The 14,853-nt window shown below is 41.9% G+C and overlaps 1 protein-coding gene across 1 annotated transcript in view; it reads right to left on the bottom strand.

Moving 5' to 3' along the window:
* Positions 1 to 14,853, bottom strand: part of LOC137333778 (calcium-transporting ATPase type 2C member 2-like) — an 87,056-nt gene that overhangs the window by 64,632 nt on the left and 7,571 nt on the right. Inside the window, exons 2-4 of the mRNA XM_067998114.1 lie at positions 11,867 to 11,980; positions 9,457 to 9,573; positions 1,725 to 1,814 (exon numbers count right to left, since the gene is read on the bottom strand). Coding sequence (XP_067854215.1) covers positions 1,725 to 1,814; positions 9,457 to 9,573; positions 11,867 to 11,980 — 321 coding nt within the window. The remainder of the gene's footprint in view (positions 1 to 1,724; positions 1,815 to 9,456; positions 9,574 to 11,866; positions 11,981 to 14,853) is intronic.

The raw sequence follows: 14,853 nt of genomic DNA, 5'->3' as shown, positions 1-14,853 counted from the left end.
GGCATAGTCGCAGGAAAAGGGGTCGGCCATTTAAGACTGAGATGAGGAGGAATTTCTTCACTCAGAGGGTTGTGAATCTTTGGAATTCTCTACCCCAGAGGGCTGTGGATGCTGAGTTGTTGAGTATATTCAAGGCTGAGACAGATACATTTTTGGACTCTAGGGGAATCAAAGGATACGGGGATTGGGCAGGAAAGTGGAGTTGAGATTGAAGATCAGCCATGATCTGATTGAATGGCGGAGCAAGCTCGAGGGACCATATAGCCTACTTCTGCTCCTATTCCTCATGTTCTATGCTTCTCCACATCAGATGGTCAACTTGCTTGATTTGAACAAGATCTCTTCTGGCTAGCCTCCTGCATCCTAATCTTCTGAACCTTGATATATATTAACGACTTGGACTTGGGTGTAAAGGGCACAATTTCAAAATTTGCAGATGATGCAAAACTTGGAAGTGTAGTAAACAGTGAGGAGGATAGTAATAGACTTCAAGAGGACATAGACAGGCTGGTGGAATAGGCAGACACAAAGCAGATGAAATTTAACGTAGAGAAGTGCGAAGTGATACATTTTGGCAGGAAGAACGAGGAGAGGCAATACAAAATAAATGGTACAATTTTAAAGGGGGTGCAGGAACAGGGAGACCTGAGGGTATATGTGCACAAATCATTGAAGGTGGCAGGACAGGTTGAGAAAGCGGTTAAAAAAAGCATATGGGATCCTGGGCTATATAAATAGGCACAGAGTACAAAAGCAATTAAGTTATGTTGCACCTTTATAAAACACTGGTTCAGCCACAACTGGAGTATTGTGTCCAATTCTGGACATCGCACTTTAAAAAGGCTATGAAGCCCTTAGAGATAGGTGCAGAAAAGATTTACTAGAATGGTTCCAGGGATGAGGGACTTCAGTTATGTAGATAGACTGGGAAAGCTGGGATTGTTCTCTTTAGAGCAGAGGAGATTAAGAGGAGATTTAATAGACATGTTCAAAATCATGAAGGGTTTAGATAAAGTAAATAAAGAGAAACTGTTCCCATTGGCGGAAGGGTCGGGAACCAGAGGACACAGACTTAAGGTGATTGGCAAAAAAAAAGGTGACATGAGGAAAAACTTTTTTACGCAACAAGTAGTTATGATCTGGAATGCGCTGCCTGGAAGTGTAGTGGAAGCAGATTCAATTGTAGCTTTCAAAAAGGAATTGGATAAATACTTGAAGGGAAAAAGCGGGGGAATGGGTCTAACTGGATTGCTCTTACAGAGCCGGCATGGGCTCGATGGGCCGAATGGCCTCCTTCTGCGCTGTAAAAATTCTATGATGAAATCCTGCTCTAGCAGCTTTCTGGTTAAAAACCTAAATGGTCAGTGTGTATTTCTGTCCTTATTTTATCTCCTCATGCTCTTAACCAGAGGAAAAGAGGAAAGCCCCACTGAGCACTGAAGACCAGAGGCTGAAATGTTTATCGATTACTAAAACAGGCAAGCAAATTACTTATCATATTTGCTCTTTGGGGAAATAACTTCAATGCCTAGCTCATTAAGCATGTTAACCACCTTTCACTTTTTTTTTTAAAAAAAGGACGTGTGTGGATATACTTAGCTCTTAAATGTAACTTTTTTTTTACAATTCTTTTTCTGTGGAAAAATGGTCACAGATCTCCCCAAAAAATGTCACAGTAACATTGCAGATTACATTCACTGACAGGGTTGAACATTTATACATACCACTGTTATGCTCACTGCATCTTCAATCTCTTTAGTGATGAGACTAATGACAGCTGAAGCCAAAAGCAACAGAATAAGGGGATTCTTGAACTAGAATCGTAAACAAAAATTAGTAGGGGCACAAAATAGCACTGAATATATTATATATGAAAATAATAAAAATATAAATCTCAGTCTTTTATCATCCCTGCCATAATTTTGTATATATTTGGTTCCAGTAAAATAATTAAGTTTGTCATGTTTCTGGATGGAATCAATGCAATTGTAAAAGCTTATATGTAAATGTAGTTAGTTGAATAAGACAGTCACTGTAATAAACATTGCATCAATCACTGTGCTAGAAAAACAAAAAACTTTATAGAGAGTAAATCATAGTGCAATATTGGCTCGAGGGGGCCAAGGTTATATAAAAAAGAATTGAAAGCTTAGTTAAATAGTCAAATACAGTGCAATGTGGAATGAACATGAATAACAAATATTTTCCAATGTCTTTATGGCTATGCTTGTCTAAGTACACAAACCCAGTTAACAGACTATTTTAACTCACAACAAATAGTAGTTAAAGCTAGTCAATTTTCACTTCAGCATAAAACCCCTTCTAAGTTTTGCAGCAACAAATTTACACAATCCTAACATTTTGATCCATCCATGACTGTCAACATTTGCTAATCTACTGAACTTCTAATGGAGGGAAATACAAGTATTTTAAACCAGGGTTATTCCTAAACTGCACCAAAACATTATTTGTAATAAGTTCAATTTCATAAGCAAAATGTATAGATTTTAAATATGTAAAGTCTCTATGAGCAGCAACCCCAACTGCCCAAACTCCTCACTCGCCGACATTCCCATCTAACGCAGGTGCTGGGGACTAATCTTGCCAACCTCGCTCCTGTTCCATTCACATTCTCATTTGGTTCCGTTCTTACCTATCTGATTGTAGCCAGAGCATCGCCAGCAATTGTGTCTCTTCCTGCCCCGGTACGGTTATCTCTGGAGTTCCCTAAGGATCTTTCCTTGACCTCTTCCTCATCTACAGGCTGCCCCTTGGCCACATCATCCAAAGACAAGGGATCAGGTTACACATGTATGCTGACGACACCCAGATGTACCTCACTACCACCTGTCAACCTCTTCACTGCCTAAGTGTGGTCAGACTAATTGTCCGACATCCAGAATGAGCTGCAATTTCCTCCAGTTAGACTTTAGGAAGACCGAAGCCATTGTATTTGGCCCTGCCACAAACTACGTACTCTCACCACTGATTGCATCCCCTTCTCTGACCACCATCTCTGGTTGAACCAGACTATTTCAGCCTCGGTGTCCTATTTGCTTGAGCTGTGTTTCCGACCCCATATCCTCTCCATCACAAAGACCACCTGCTTCCACTTTTGCAACATTGTCTGCTTCTGCCCTTACCTTAGCCCACCTGATGCTGAAATCTTGATCCATGCCTTTGTTACCTCCAGGCTTGACTAGTCCAATGTTCTCCTGATCAGCCTCCCATACTCCACCTTCTGTAAACTTCAGCTCATCCAAAACTCTGCTGCCCGTATCAGAGTCCTATTCACCCATCACCCCAATGTTCATTGACCCACATTGGCTCCTGGTTCCCCAACACTTCAAATTTAATATTCTCAGCCCTGCGTTTAAATCTCTTCAAGACCTCCCCCCTCCCTTTCTCTGTAACCTTCTCCAGCCTTTCAGAAACCCTCCCCAAACTCTCATTTCTCCAACTTTGACTTCTTGTTCCTTCAGCCCACATTGGTGGTCATGCCTTCAGCCATCTAGACACTATGCTCTGGAATTGTCTCCCTAAAAATCTCTTCCTCTCTACTTCCTTTAAGATCCTCCTTAAAACCCACCTCTTTGGCTGTGCTTTGGGTCAACTCTCCTAATATCCTGTTTTTTTGGCTCAGTGTCCATTCTTTTCTGTTTATGCTTCTATGAAGCACCTTGGGACGTTTTTCTACATTGAAAGATGCTATATAAATGCAATCTGTTGTTGTTGTGATAGTTCATACCAATTTAGCGTGGGGGGTGGGGGGAGTGCCTAATACAGGCATCATGCCCTTAATTTACATACTCACTCAAGGTGCCTAAAACCTGTCCCGCTTAGATTTCTTCAGAGGCCCCCACCCAAACGTAAGCACTTACATTTTTTTTAAAGAAACACCTTTCCTGTGGAGCCAAGAGGAACACGAGCGCTCCCCTGACTCCACAGGAGTCGCAATTGGTCCCCTGCCAAAATCTGCTCCAATCCCCCTTCTGGGATGTAGCTGACAGCTGCAGCCCATGAGGTAGACGGCCCAAAATTGACGATTCCCGTCGGGCGAGCTGCCTTTGGAGGTGTAACCAGCACTCTGATAGCTCACCCCAATTATTGCAAGGATGTCTGAGGAATAATTTCTATAAATTCTTGGGCTTCTTGCTTCAGGCGTGCGCTGCCTCTGCAGGACATTTCTTCCAGCGTCCTGATCAACATTTATCCAACACCACAAAGATAGATTAACTGGTTATGTATCTTGGACCTTGCTGTGTGCAAATTAACAGCTGCATTTGCCTACATAGCAACAAAGATTACTCTTTAAAAGTAGGCGAATGGCAGTGAACCACTTTAGGATGTCCTGACAATATGAAAGCTACTTTATAAATATCAATTCTTTCCAAAAAAACAAACCCAGGCTAATCTCTACCCCATGGTCTCAATCTAAAACTTAAAATTAACCTGGCCATCAATTTATTTTTTCGGTATCAATCTTTTTCTTATCTACTAAGTTTTTCATCCTGCTGCTGCGTCAGGAACATCAAATACAACTTTTCTTCCCGCATCTGTTTCCATCAGTGAAGTCCAAGATCGTACTGATGCAGATTCTGATGAGCAAGCACCTGCATGTGATTCATAGGGCTCAATTTTGAAATGGTGGCGGGTTGGCAGCAGGGGGCGGGGGGGGTGGGAAAGTGAAGGCGCACGTGGCAAACCCGAATCAAAAAAAAACTTACCGTTTCCGACGCGATCGGGGTGGTGACGAAAGTTCTTTCCGGGTTTCGTGCCCGGCAGCCAGTCTGATTGACAGGCTGGCTGCCAACAGGAGCTGCAACGCCGAGGTGGGGTGGGGGGGGGGGTGGGGAACGGAAGAGGGAGAGAGAGAACGAGACGTCATCCGGCGCTGGAATGGAAGATCGGGGGGGGGGGGTGGGGGGGGGAAAAAAAGAGATCGGAGAGGGAGACATCGGACATCGGAGCAGGGTGGAAAGGTAGGTTGATTTTGTGTTTTAACTTTGTGCAATTGTTTGTTATTTAATTTATTTTATTTCTTTTTGCCTGATCCGGTCCTTTCATCAGGTGTGAATAAGAAGCCGTGGGTAAGCCACCCAGGTAAGTTTAAAATTATCCTAACTACCTAATATATCACAAGTAAAGTGCCTTAAGTACCTCAATGAGGTACATTTGGTTCTTTAACTATCATCCCGCCGGCTTTAATTGCTGGCGGGACTTCCAGATTTGGGATGCCCGCGTGCACACAGGTGAGTCTGTGGGAAACTTGAAAGTCGGCGGGTTGGAGCTGGCTTCCGAACCCGCTCTGCATTTCTGTAATTTTCGCAGCACCCCCCCCCCCACCAACACACCCGCAATTTAAGTTTAAAATTGAGCCCATAGAGTCTCTCTCTACTCTAGTCCATGTTTAGCTGCTACACTGCCTCAACCAGAGTGTCACAATCAATCTGTGAGATACCACTGCAATCATAACATGTCTGATTTCAACAGTGTCATTCATTTTGCAGCCTTTTTTGATTAGTTAATCTTCAATCATTAGTATCTATTCAAAAAGAAAAATCACCTAAAAGTCATCAGTTTGAGGTTAGCATATACAGCATCTAGGGCACATACTGCTGAACCATATACATATGGCATAAAAGGCAGCATTTAGTTTTCCTGTAACAATAAATTTTATATTTGATCTTCAATTCAAAAAAGGAAAGATAGGTTATTTAAAATATTGATTGAAGGTTCTAGATACGACAGCTTTATAAACACATCTTTTACTGGGAACTGTAAAATAAAGATCCAGAAATTCTTACTCTGATGATTAACAAATATGTCCAACAGCCCAAATTGGCAGTTAGCTCAAACCCAACATTACCCAACATGTTAAGGACAATCTATTTTTTCCCACAAGTATAATGGAGCACAGTCGGTTTAAAAACTACTTTGCATAAGTAGTATTACACTGCGACATATAACTGAAGAAGGGGGTGATTATTGGTTGCCTGAATTCCGACACACAACAGTGTAGCTTAGCATTCTGTATCTATCAACTCCATCTGCGTGGTGAAACATCAAGGTTGAACATATGAAAGATATCAGCCTATCAAGGTCTGCACGCAGATGGAGTTGATGGATACAGAATGCTAAGCCACACTGTTGTGTGTTGGAATTCAGGCAACCAATAATCACCCCCTTCTTCAGTTATATGTCGCAGTGTAATACTACTTATGCAAAGTAGTTTTTAAACCGACTGTGCTCCATTATACTTGGAAAAAAATAGATTGTCCTTAACATAAAATTTGTCCATTTCTAAAAAGGTGTTCCTTCATGTTATACTGTGGTGATTTCGCATGATGTGGGTGTTTGCACATCATTTCTAGAGCAAATTTACAAAAAATTAATTGCACAAATTTTTATTTAAAAAAGACATAATGTCATCTCTGCCAGGCCAGTAGCAGATACTTTAATGGTCTCAGTGTCAACTTGGCTCAGTGGTAGCACTCATGTCACAACATCAGGTCATGGGCTCAAGCCTCACTGCAGGATTTGAGCACATAAATCAAGAATTACACTTCAGTGCAGCCCTGAGGCAGTGCTGCATCATTGGAGCTGCTGTTTTTTGGATGAAACATTAAACCAGTCTGCCTGTTCAAGTGAACATAGGAGGGGAGTTCTCCCAGTGTCCTGACCAACATTTATCTCTCAACTAACACCACAAAGATAGATTAACTGGTCATGTACCTCATTGCTATTCATTGGAACTTGCTGTGTGCAAATTAGCTGCTGCATTTACGAGGAGAGATTACACAAATTGGGGTTGTATTCTCTAGAGTTTTGAAGGTTAAGGGGTGATCTGATCGAAGTTTATAAGATATTAAGGGGAACAGATAGCGTGGATAGAGAGAACCTATTTCCGCTGGTTGGGGATTCTAGGAGTAGAGGGCACAGTCTAAAAATTAGAGCCAGACCTTTCAGGAGTGAGATTAGAAAATACTTCTACACACGAAGGGTGGTAGAAGTTTGGAACTCTCGTCCGCAAATGGCAAAATTGATGCTAGCTCAATTGCTAATTTTAAATCTGAGATAGGTAGCTTTTTGCCAACCTAAGGTATTAAGAGATATGGGCTTTTTAAGAAAGGAGAGAGAGAGGGAAAATGGGGAATTATAGACCAGTTAGCCTAACATCTGCTGTGGGGAAAATGCTGGAGTCTATGATTAAGGATAGGGTGACTGAACACCGAGAATTTTCAGTTAATCAGAGAGAGCCAGCATGGATTTGTGAAAGGTAGGTCGTGCCTGACAAACCTGATTGAATTTTTTGAAGAGGTGACTAAAGTAGTGGATAGGGGAATGTCAATGGATGTTATTTATATGGACTTCCAGAAGGCATTCGATAAGGTCCCACATAAGAGACTGTTAGCTAAGATGGAAGCCCATGGAATCGAGGGAAAAGTACGGACTTGGTTAGGAAGTTGGCTGAGCGAAAGGCAACAGAGAGTAGGGATAATGGGTAGGTACTCACATTGGCAGGATGTGACTAGTGGAGTCCAGCAGGGATCTGTCTTGGGGCCTCAATTATTCACAATATTTATTAACAACTTAGATGAAGGCACAGAAAGTCTCATATCTAAGTTTTCCGATGACACAAAGATTGGTGGCAATGTAAGCGGTGTAGATGAAAACATAAAATTACAAAGCGATATTGATAGATTAGGTGAATGGGCAAAACTGTGGCAAATGGAATTCAATGTAGACAAATGTGAGGTCATCCACTTTGGATCAAAAAAGGATAGAACAGGGTACTTTCTAAATGGTAAAAAGTTAAAAACAGTGGATGTCCAAAGGGACTTAGGGGTTCAGGTACATAGATCATTGAAGTGTCATGAACAGGTGCAGAAAATAATCAAGAAGGCTAATGGAATGTTGGCCTTTATATCTAGAGGACTAGAGTACAAGGGGGCAGAAGTTATGCTGCAGCTATACAAAACCCTGGTTAGACCGCACCTGGAGTACTGTGAGCAGTTCTGGGCACCGCACCTTCGGAAGAACATATTGGCCTTGGAGGGAGTGCAGCGTAGGTTTACTAGAATGATACTCGGACTTCAAGGGTTAAGTTACGAGGAGAGATTACACAAATTGGGGCTGTAATCTCTGGAGTTTCGAAGGTTAAGGGGTGATCTGATCGAAGTTTAAAAAATATTAAGGGGAACAGATAGGGTGGATAGAGAGAAACTATTTCCGCTGGTTGGGGATTTTAGGAGTAGGGGGCACAGTCTAAAAATTAGAGCCAGACCTTTCCGGAGCGAGATTAGAAAACATTTCTACACACAAAGGGTGGTAGAAGTTTGGAACTCTCTTCCGCAAACGGCAATTGATACTAGCTCAATTGCTAAATTTAAATCTGAGATAGATAGCTTTTTGGCAACCAAACATATTAAGGGATATGGGCCAAAAGCGGGTATATGGAGTTAGATCACAGTTCAGCCATGATCTTATCAAATGGCAGAGCAGGCACGAGGGGCTGAATGGCCTACTCCTGTTCCTATGTTCCATTTGCCTGTATAACAGTGACTACATTTTAAAAGTAGGTAATGGCAGTGAACTACTTTGGGATGTCTTGAGGCTAGGAAAGCTACTTTATAAATGGAAATTCTTTTCTTCGGTGTCAATGAGGGGATGACAAATGACAGGAGAACAAAGATTCCTATCTAATAATATTAAAAATGCAAATATACTGATGTCAAGTAGAAACAGTATCTGGTTCTGCTGGTCTCCCTCCCCTCCTTCAATTGGAAAGTTAGGCTTATACCTAAAGAATAGCATCTGGTTAAGGCATCAGTGGACTACCAGCACCTGTGGAACCACAATTCAGCAATAGCCACTAGATTCAGGAGAAGGAGGAAAACGGGAAAAAGTAAATGGTCATCAGAAATTCCAGTGAAAAATTAACAAACTTGGATGATAAATGAATGATAGATATTTTGAAAGTGCGACCTTTCATAAAAAAAACTTTCATATAAAAGATTGCACTTTTGAAATTCTCCACAATTATTACTGTAAAAAGATCATATACTCATACTTCTGTTGCTGTACACAACTGATGCCATCACTTCAATCCTTTTGACAGCCACTTTTCCCAGTGGGATAATTAATATACAACATTAAGCAGAAAATGTACAATAGCTACTTCAGGAAGAAGCTTCCAGATTTTAAATTGCAAAACAGGATCTAAATAAACTTCATGAATTACATGAAATAAACCCACGTGCCTGCAAAATGTCAAGCTGTCTCTTGTAACATGCAACATTGAGGGAAAAATCACAATTAACTCAAGGATAAGGCTACATGCAAACGTATCTCGCATCATAGTCAACTTTTTTTTAAAAAAAAGATTGATTTTGTCAAATCTGCATCATAATTTCAGAATTTACCTTTGTTAAACACACACTCACTAAGCATTACCTGGCCAAGATATTTCTTCCAAATTGGTTCATGTTTATCCACTTCAAAATCATTCCATCCATACAGCAGTCGACGTTCAAGCACATCAGCCTTTGTGAGACCATTCTGTAAATCAGCCTAGCACCAAAAACATTCATTTAAAATCACTGATCGTAACCCCCAAAAAAGCAAATCCCAAAAACTCAGATTTAAAAAAAATGTAGCATCCAATGCATCTTAAAATTCATATGCTCAAAATATAAAGATTTTTTTGTGTTTTCTACTCATCTTTTGATAAGGCCACTTCTATTGCTGCAAAGTATACAGTGTAATGGAATGTGATTGTAGGGAAATTTGTTTGTACTTGAATGACTAAAATCTTTTAAAAACAGCCATGTGCTGCATTACAAAAAATGAACTTACCTAGAATACACTAGATGCTGAAAGCAACCAATTACAGAATCAATAGAAATCTACAAAGAAGCACCATGTGATCATTCACAACAACTACTTGCATTTATATCGCACCTTTAATGTGGTAAAATGTCCCAAGGTGCTTCACAGGAGTGAATATCAAACAAAATTTGCACCGAGCCACATAAGGAGGTATTAGGACAGGTGACCAAAAGCTTGGTCAAAGAGATAGTTTTTAAGGAGCATCCAAAAGGAGGAGAGAGAGGTAGAGAGGTGGGAAGGTTTAGGGATGGAATTCCACAGCTTAGGGCCTAGGCAGCTGAAGGCATGTCCGCCAATGGTAGAGCAATTAATATCGGGGATGCGCAAGAGGCAAGAATTGGAGGAGTGCTGAGATCGCGGAGGGTTGTAGGGCTGGAGGAGGTTACAGAGATAGGGAGGGCCGAGACCATGAAGGGATTTGAAAACAAGGATGAGAATTTAAAAATCGAGGTATTCCTGGACCGGGAGCCAATGTAGGTCAGCGAGCACAGGGGTGATGGGAGAACAGGACTTGGTGCGAGTTAGGATACAGGTAGCAGATTTTTGGATGAGCTCAAGTTTATGGAGGGTGGAAGATGGGAGGCCAGCCAGGAGAGTACTGAAATAGTCCAGTTTGGAGGTTACAAAGGCATGGATGAAGGTTTCAGCAGCAGATGAGTTGAGGCAGGGGCCAGCAGGAAAAGAAAAATCACTCATGGCGTACATTCCCTGCAGATAAAATGTTAGGTCTAGGAAGCTGATTAACACATATCTGAATTTTAATTTTTTGCCTGAATCACCTTTAGGAATCAGTTTAAAAAAGGTACCAGTTTTATTCCTACCCCTACCTTACAAGCACAACAGTGGGGTAGAAATTGGTTCTCATTGCACCCATTTTCAGCCTGGAAAACAGGGACAATAGGGGCCAATTTCAAGGCGCAACATCCTGCAGCCAATCTGAGTCTGCGGTATGGGCATATTGGTAAAGGTGGCTTTGCAGGCATCACAGGGAGCTGCCTAAAACAGGCATTGGTCATTTACATATGTAAGGAGCCTAACAGTGACATTGCCCCTTACATATGTAAATAAGTAACATTTACAAATGTAAACTCCTGTTCTAGGCCCTCTTACATAAATTGGTTTCAATTGAATGGTTGTAAACAATTTTACAACACCAAGTTATAGTCCAGCAATTTTATTTTAAATTCACAAGCTTTCGGAGGCTACCTCCTTCCTCAGGTGAACGATGTGGAAGTCCATCACCTGAGGAAGGAGGTAGCCTCCGAAAGCTTGTGAATTTAAAATAAAATTGCTGGACTATAACTTGGTGTTGTAAAATTGTTTACAATTGTCAACCCCAGTCCATCACCGGCATCGCCACATCAATTGAATGGGGTAGATGCTAAGTCTACTCCGCTCAGGTTTTTTAGCGGCCGCTATGGCCTAAGCAGTTTTCACCACCAACATTTAAAATAAGTTTCCATTTTAAAAAAATTTAGAAATAGTTCCTGTGGAGCCAGGAGGAGTGGGAGTGCTCCCCAGACTCCGCAGCCCCCCCACCCCCATTGCTGCTCCAACCCGCCTCCCAGACATACCTTTGGGCAGCTGGCTGTGAGGCAAGTGGCCTGATATTCATCTTTATAAAATGGATGAGCTGCCTGTGGAGGCTGAACAGGCACTGCAGCTCACGTGTAAAATGTTAGAGGCCTAAGGATCATTTTGATCCAGGAAATGTAGGCCTTCATATAATTTTAGCAATATTTGGTGTGAAAGATCACGAACAATCTCTACAATGAAAATGGATTTTCTAATTTTCAAACATGCTTGTAATAGAGCCATTTCAATCCTGGAGTTTCCGGTTTTAAGTAAGGAATGTGAACACACAAATACTGAGTTTATACAATAAAAGCACCTCACTCAAATTACAAATATTGTTCCAGTAGAAAAATGTAGTGAACTCTAACCGAAAAATATTTACATCACAATATAGTCTCACCTGAAGATCGCTTACTAACTCATCCAAGTACCGTGTGCTAGCTTCCTTAGAAGAGACAGGCAAAATTGGCTCATTTTTGCAGTTAGCTTTTAGTTCCTGGAGCTCCCCATTCTCCTGTTGGTAGGAAAACAAAGTTCCTTCAAGTACTGTGAATGCATATGGTTATCATATAATTTGATGTAAAATTTATACTTCTCTGCATACTCCACACATTTTATACCCAGTCTATAAAAATGATTTTCCGTTAATTATAAAAAAGGTAGACATATAAAATAAGGATGAAGTTACTCTGCCATACTGGGCTAGTATTTGCCCAAAATGCAACTTAACTGATTGTCTTCTTGGCCCATTCATTTTACTTTCACTGTGAATATGCATCCCATAAAACTACAATAGTCAACTCTCTGCATTGAATTGAAATAGACAGCTACCTGGAGTAGATTGCATGCCTTTACTAAGCTTTTCTATTGGCAGATGCCTTAAAGATGCAAAACTTCAGAACCTGTTACAGCATACCTTTGGTATAAGCTCTTTTGCACATAAAAGTAGAAAGTATGAGGAATTATAGGATACTTCTTAGCAGAGGCAGAGTCTTCTTGATTCCTTGAAAGAAAATTCAACTGCAATATACAAAGCATCCCTCCAGCCTACCCTCATGTATCTTTTGTACCTGGAATGGCTTGCATTTGTTCTGTCACTTACTGCAGATAATGTCAATGTTCTCAGGCTGGGGATCTGGTTCGGGGGGGCCGGGGCATGCACCAAGAACTGGAAGGAGCGTAATTACAAGGTGAGGCAGAAACTGGGACTGTGGGATTGACGATCCCTCTCGATTGTGGGGCAATAACCTGGTCATCAGGTGCGAGGTGCTCTTGGTGTTGCTGTACTTGGCACAGGTCTGGCCCATACCTCGCTCCTGCGCCGTGACAGTCACCCGAGCCATCTTCAGCTTTATCTGGCAATCAAAAATGGACAGTGTCCGCAGGGACACGATGTACAAATCTCTGGAGAAAGGGGGGAAAGGCGTGCCCAACGTGGCCCTCATCCTGATGGCCACTTTCGTGTGCGGCTGCATCAAGCTTTGCATGGACCCTTGGTACGAAAACACAAAACGTCACTACGTGCTGAGGTTCTACCTATCCCCGGTGTTGCGAAGGATGGGCCTGGCCACGCCCCACCTATCCCATGTCGAAAAGTTTATGCAAAAAAACACTTTCGACCACAAGGCGATCACTAAGTGGTTCGCACGTAACGTCTCGAGACCCTGCGGGAAAAGGAGACGATGGATCCTGTCAGTTGGTTCCCCGAGCAGATTGTCAATGTCATTTGGCAGAACACTCATCGCCAGAACTTTCAAACAATCACCAAGACATAGCTTGGCTGGTGGTGAGAAGGGCCCTTCCTGTCAGATCCTTCATGCACTCCCGGACTCTCAGCGCCACCGCACATTGTCCCCGAGGAGGCTGTGGTGCAGACGAAACTGTCACCCATCTCCTTCTGGAATGCGCCTTTGCAAAGAAGGTCTGGAGAGAGATGCAGTGGTATCTGTCCAGGTTCGTCCCGAGCAGCTCAGTAACACAGGACTCGGTGCTCTACGGGCTGTTCCCGGGGACGCACACCAAGACAGACATCAACTGCTGCTGGAAGACCATTAACTCGGTGAAAGACACCCTTTGGTCTGCCAGAAACCTGCTGGTCTTAGTGCACGGAGCTGTCCTCGACAGAGTGTTGCAGACTGGCACATTCCAAGGTCCAAGACGACGTGCTCAGAGACGCACTGAAGCTAGGTGCAGCTGCCGCAAAGGCTCTGTGGGGAAAGGCAACCATTTAGAGCCTTCCCGCCATTGTATACTGAGGGGCTGCAATCAGGGAAACGCCCCCCCCCCCCCCCCCCACCCCGGGCAGAATGTAAAATTCAAATTGCTGTAATGTACCTGTAATGAATCTGTAATCAATAATCTGTATTGAGTGTAATGCAATGAGACATAATGCAGTGTCATGAACTGTAATTATGCACAATGTGTTCATTGAACTGTTCTTGATTTAACCTGCAAATTGTATAATCTGTATTGTGTACGATTGGAATGTGATATGACAAATGTATTGTATATTTTTGCTACAAATTTTATGAATAAAGTATATTTTTTGAAAAAAAAATGTTCTCATTATTTCCTGGGATTTAAATGTTGCCTTCAGCAGTCACAACCTTGACCATGTGTTGATGTGATATTGTCTGCTGGAATGACTAATATCCCGTTTTTAATCTGGAAACTGAAGTTGATTAAAGAACACAATCACAGAATGTGGAAAGGTTATTTGGCCCATCTTCCACAAATCTACCAAACTGTGAATTTTATCTCACCCATTTAATCTTGAGGGCAATTCTGCATAATCCCTTATCCTCAAAAGATAATAAAGCAAAATACCAGAATATTCAACCATGCTCACGTTTCCACTATTTAATCCTGAACTGTTGACTTTCATCCCTCCTCTAGCGACAGCAGCACATCTTGTGTACTTTCTCACCTCAGTCTGCACCTATCCTTATGATCATATGATGTATTTCAAACCAGATTTTATTTAGTTCCCATTGAATCATCAACACCTTTTTCTGGGAATCTGTACCATAGATCCACTCCTATGTGGAAAAAGGCTTCTTTTAATATCTATTCTTGCCTAAAGATGCCAATGTTAAGCCTGTGTCCTTTAATTCTGCGTTCTCAATCGAAGTTAAACAGTCTGCTTACATCTAGCATGCCTTTCAGCATTTTAAGGACCCGGATCATGTCCCCCTCAAATCTGAAAGTCCACAGGTCTCTCCTCATACCTTCAAATCCTGGATTCCTCTCTAACACACCAATCGTCCTTTGCAACGTAAGGTATCCAAAACTTCAGAGTGTTTTCCTTACCCACTGCAGGTAGATAAATAAATGTTCTCCCTCACTGATAAGTGGCATAAGTAAATAACAGTGTCTTGCAGGGTGGAG

This window comes from Heptranchias perlo, chromosome 16 (genome assembly GCF_035084215.1).
Source record: "Heptranchias perlo isolate sHepPer1 chromosome 16, sHepPer1.hap1, whole genome shotgun sequence".
Taxonomy (NCBI): domain Eukaryota; kingdom Metazoa; phylum Chordata; class Chondrichthyes; order Hexanchiformes; family Hexanchidae; genus Heptranchias; species Heptranchias perlo.
This window is presented reverse-complemented; position numbering and strand designations above follow the sequence as displayed.